Source organism: Penicillium samsonianum, assembly GCF_028829775.1.
Source record: "Penicillium samsonianum strain IBT 33392 chromosome Unknown utg000009l_segment0_segment0, whole genome shotgun sequence".
Lineage (NCBI taxonomy): Eukaryota > Fungi > Ascomycota > Eurotiomycetes > Eurotiales > Aspergillaceae > Penicillium > Penicillium samsonianum.
In genome coordinates this window covers 1,507,349-1,509,055 of record NW_026643267.1, presented here as the reverse complement: position 1 = coordinate 1,509,055, position 1,707 = coordinate 1,507,349, and the positions used below count along the sequence as shown (strand labels likewise).

The window sequence follows — 1,707 nt, the reverse complement described above, 5'->3', positions numbered from 1 at the left end:
CTGCATTGTTGTCGTAGACTGTAATCCGAAGAGAGATGACATTGGCATCAGAGAGGCTCGTTTGACTGGGGAGAGAAGTTGACAACATCTTCACACCGCAACTATGTTAAGAAATTCAAATCTACAGGGGACATACACGTCCGAATTTGGCGGCAGAGATCTGCAGGTGCGGTGGCTTGCAATACAAGATAGACTTGAGCCAGATTGGCAGGGTCCGGCAGGTCCTTGCAAGAAGAACCGGGAATCTGTCATAGAGCAAAGACTGCTGGCCTTCATAGGCATTCAAGAATGCTGATGTGAATTTTCCGTACAGCATAAACCCCAGGAGCCGAAAAGTAGGGAAACGGTCAGTCGTATTTCGATCTTGGAGTTACATGTTGCCAATAGTCGCCGGACTTATATTGGAGGTTATAGGATATTTGGGCCGCATTCTTTTACACGATAATCCATTCAGCTTCGATGCTTTCTTGATGTAAGTTACTGAGCCTACCACATAATTGAATCTATACTGACCAAGGCGTGATACCTTAGGTATTTGATATGTCTTACCATTGCTCCGGCATTCTTCACAGCTGGCATCTATCTATGTCTCGGCCGTATTATCACTGTTTACGGCGAGGAATTCTCACGCTTAAAACCAAGGACGTATACCTACCTATTCGTGTCTTGCGATCTGATTTCCCTTATCCTGCAAGCGGCCGGTGGAGCCGTCACTTCAAGTGCCGATGATCAGTCACTTCACGATACTGGTGTCAACATCATGATTGCTGGACTGGTCTTTCAAGTTGCATCCTTGATAGTGTTCTCTGTTCTAGCGATTGAATATGGAGTCCGGGTTTTACGAGGAAGACGCCAGCATTCTCCTACTCAGGACCGGCGGGCAAGCTGGATGAGGAGATCATTCTTGCTTGGTATGTATATCGCCTTCAAACTTTTTTCTATAAAAGTTTTACTGACTCAATATTGAATATCAGGCTTAGCAACTGCTGTTTTAACTATATTGATTCGATCTGCCTTCCGAGTGGCTGAGCTCCAGGGTGGATTTCACAGTAAACTGGCCAACGACGAAATAGCGTTGATGATCCTCGAAGGTGCCATGGTTTCAATTGCGTGTATTTGCTTGACTGGTTTGCATCCCGCTCTTCTTGTGGGCAAAAAATGGAGGACGCTTCAGACAATTGCACCGGGCTCTGAAGTGGAGAAATAGATCATAAGAATGATGGCGGACCGAAGCTAGCAATGGGCATTTTAGTTTGGCGATGATTGATGAGCTTTAGATGACCTCGGGAACATTACGTCCCATTGTTGGTCTCACCAGCTAGGTACTGTCTACACAGTTAAGTGAACAGGGTTTTGCCTTTGAAGCGAAAAAGTAGATTGGTTGATTATTATTGATTGAGGTTAGGAGTGAAGACAGTTGTGTCCCACTCGGCCAGCATAGGCAGGGGGAGAACAGCTTTGGCCCCCACGGCATGTGAGGAGTCATATGTTCCAACAATTATCATCTTGGAACGTTTTATTTTTGTGCAGTTTGGGCTGGATATTGAAATTGAGATGAAACGATGGCAGTCAGGCATAGCAGACGGGTCGATAGCCACGGAGAACACACTGCCAACCACTTCCCTGCTCAGTCATGCGTATGGAGGGTGGTACGTAAGGGCGCAGATCGTAGTAAGCCTGAAGCCGTATTGTGAAGCCAAGAATTAT

The 1,707-nt window shown here is 46.2% G+C and overlaps 1 protein-coding gene across 1 annotated transcript; it reads left to right on the top strand.

The window, feature by feature from the left end:
* Window positions 1–278: 278 nt before the first annotated feature.
* N7471_013531 (RTA1 domain-containing protein) lies at window positions 279–1,207 on the top strand (the record flags this gene model as incomplete). The annotated part of the gene is made up of 3 exons (XM_057286250.1): window positions 279–472; window positions 532–911; window positions 975–1,207. Coding segments are annotated over 3 exons (807 nt in total), but the record flags the coding sequence as incomplete, so codon positions are not given.
* Between the last annotated feature and the right edge of the window lie 500 nt (window positions 1,208–1,707).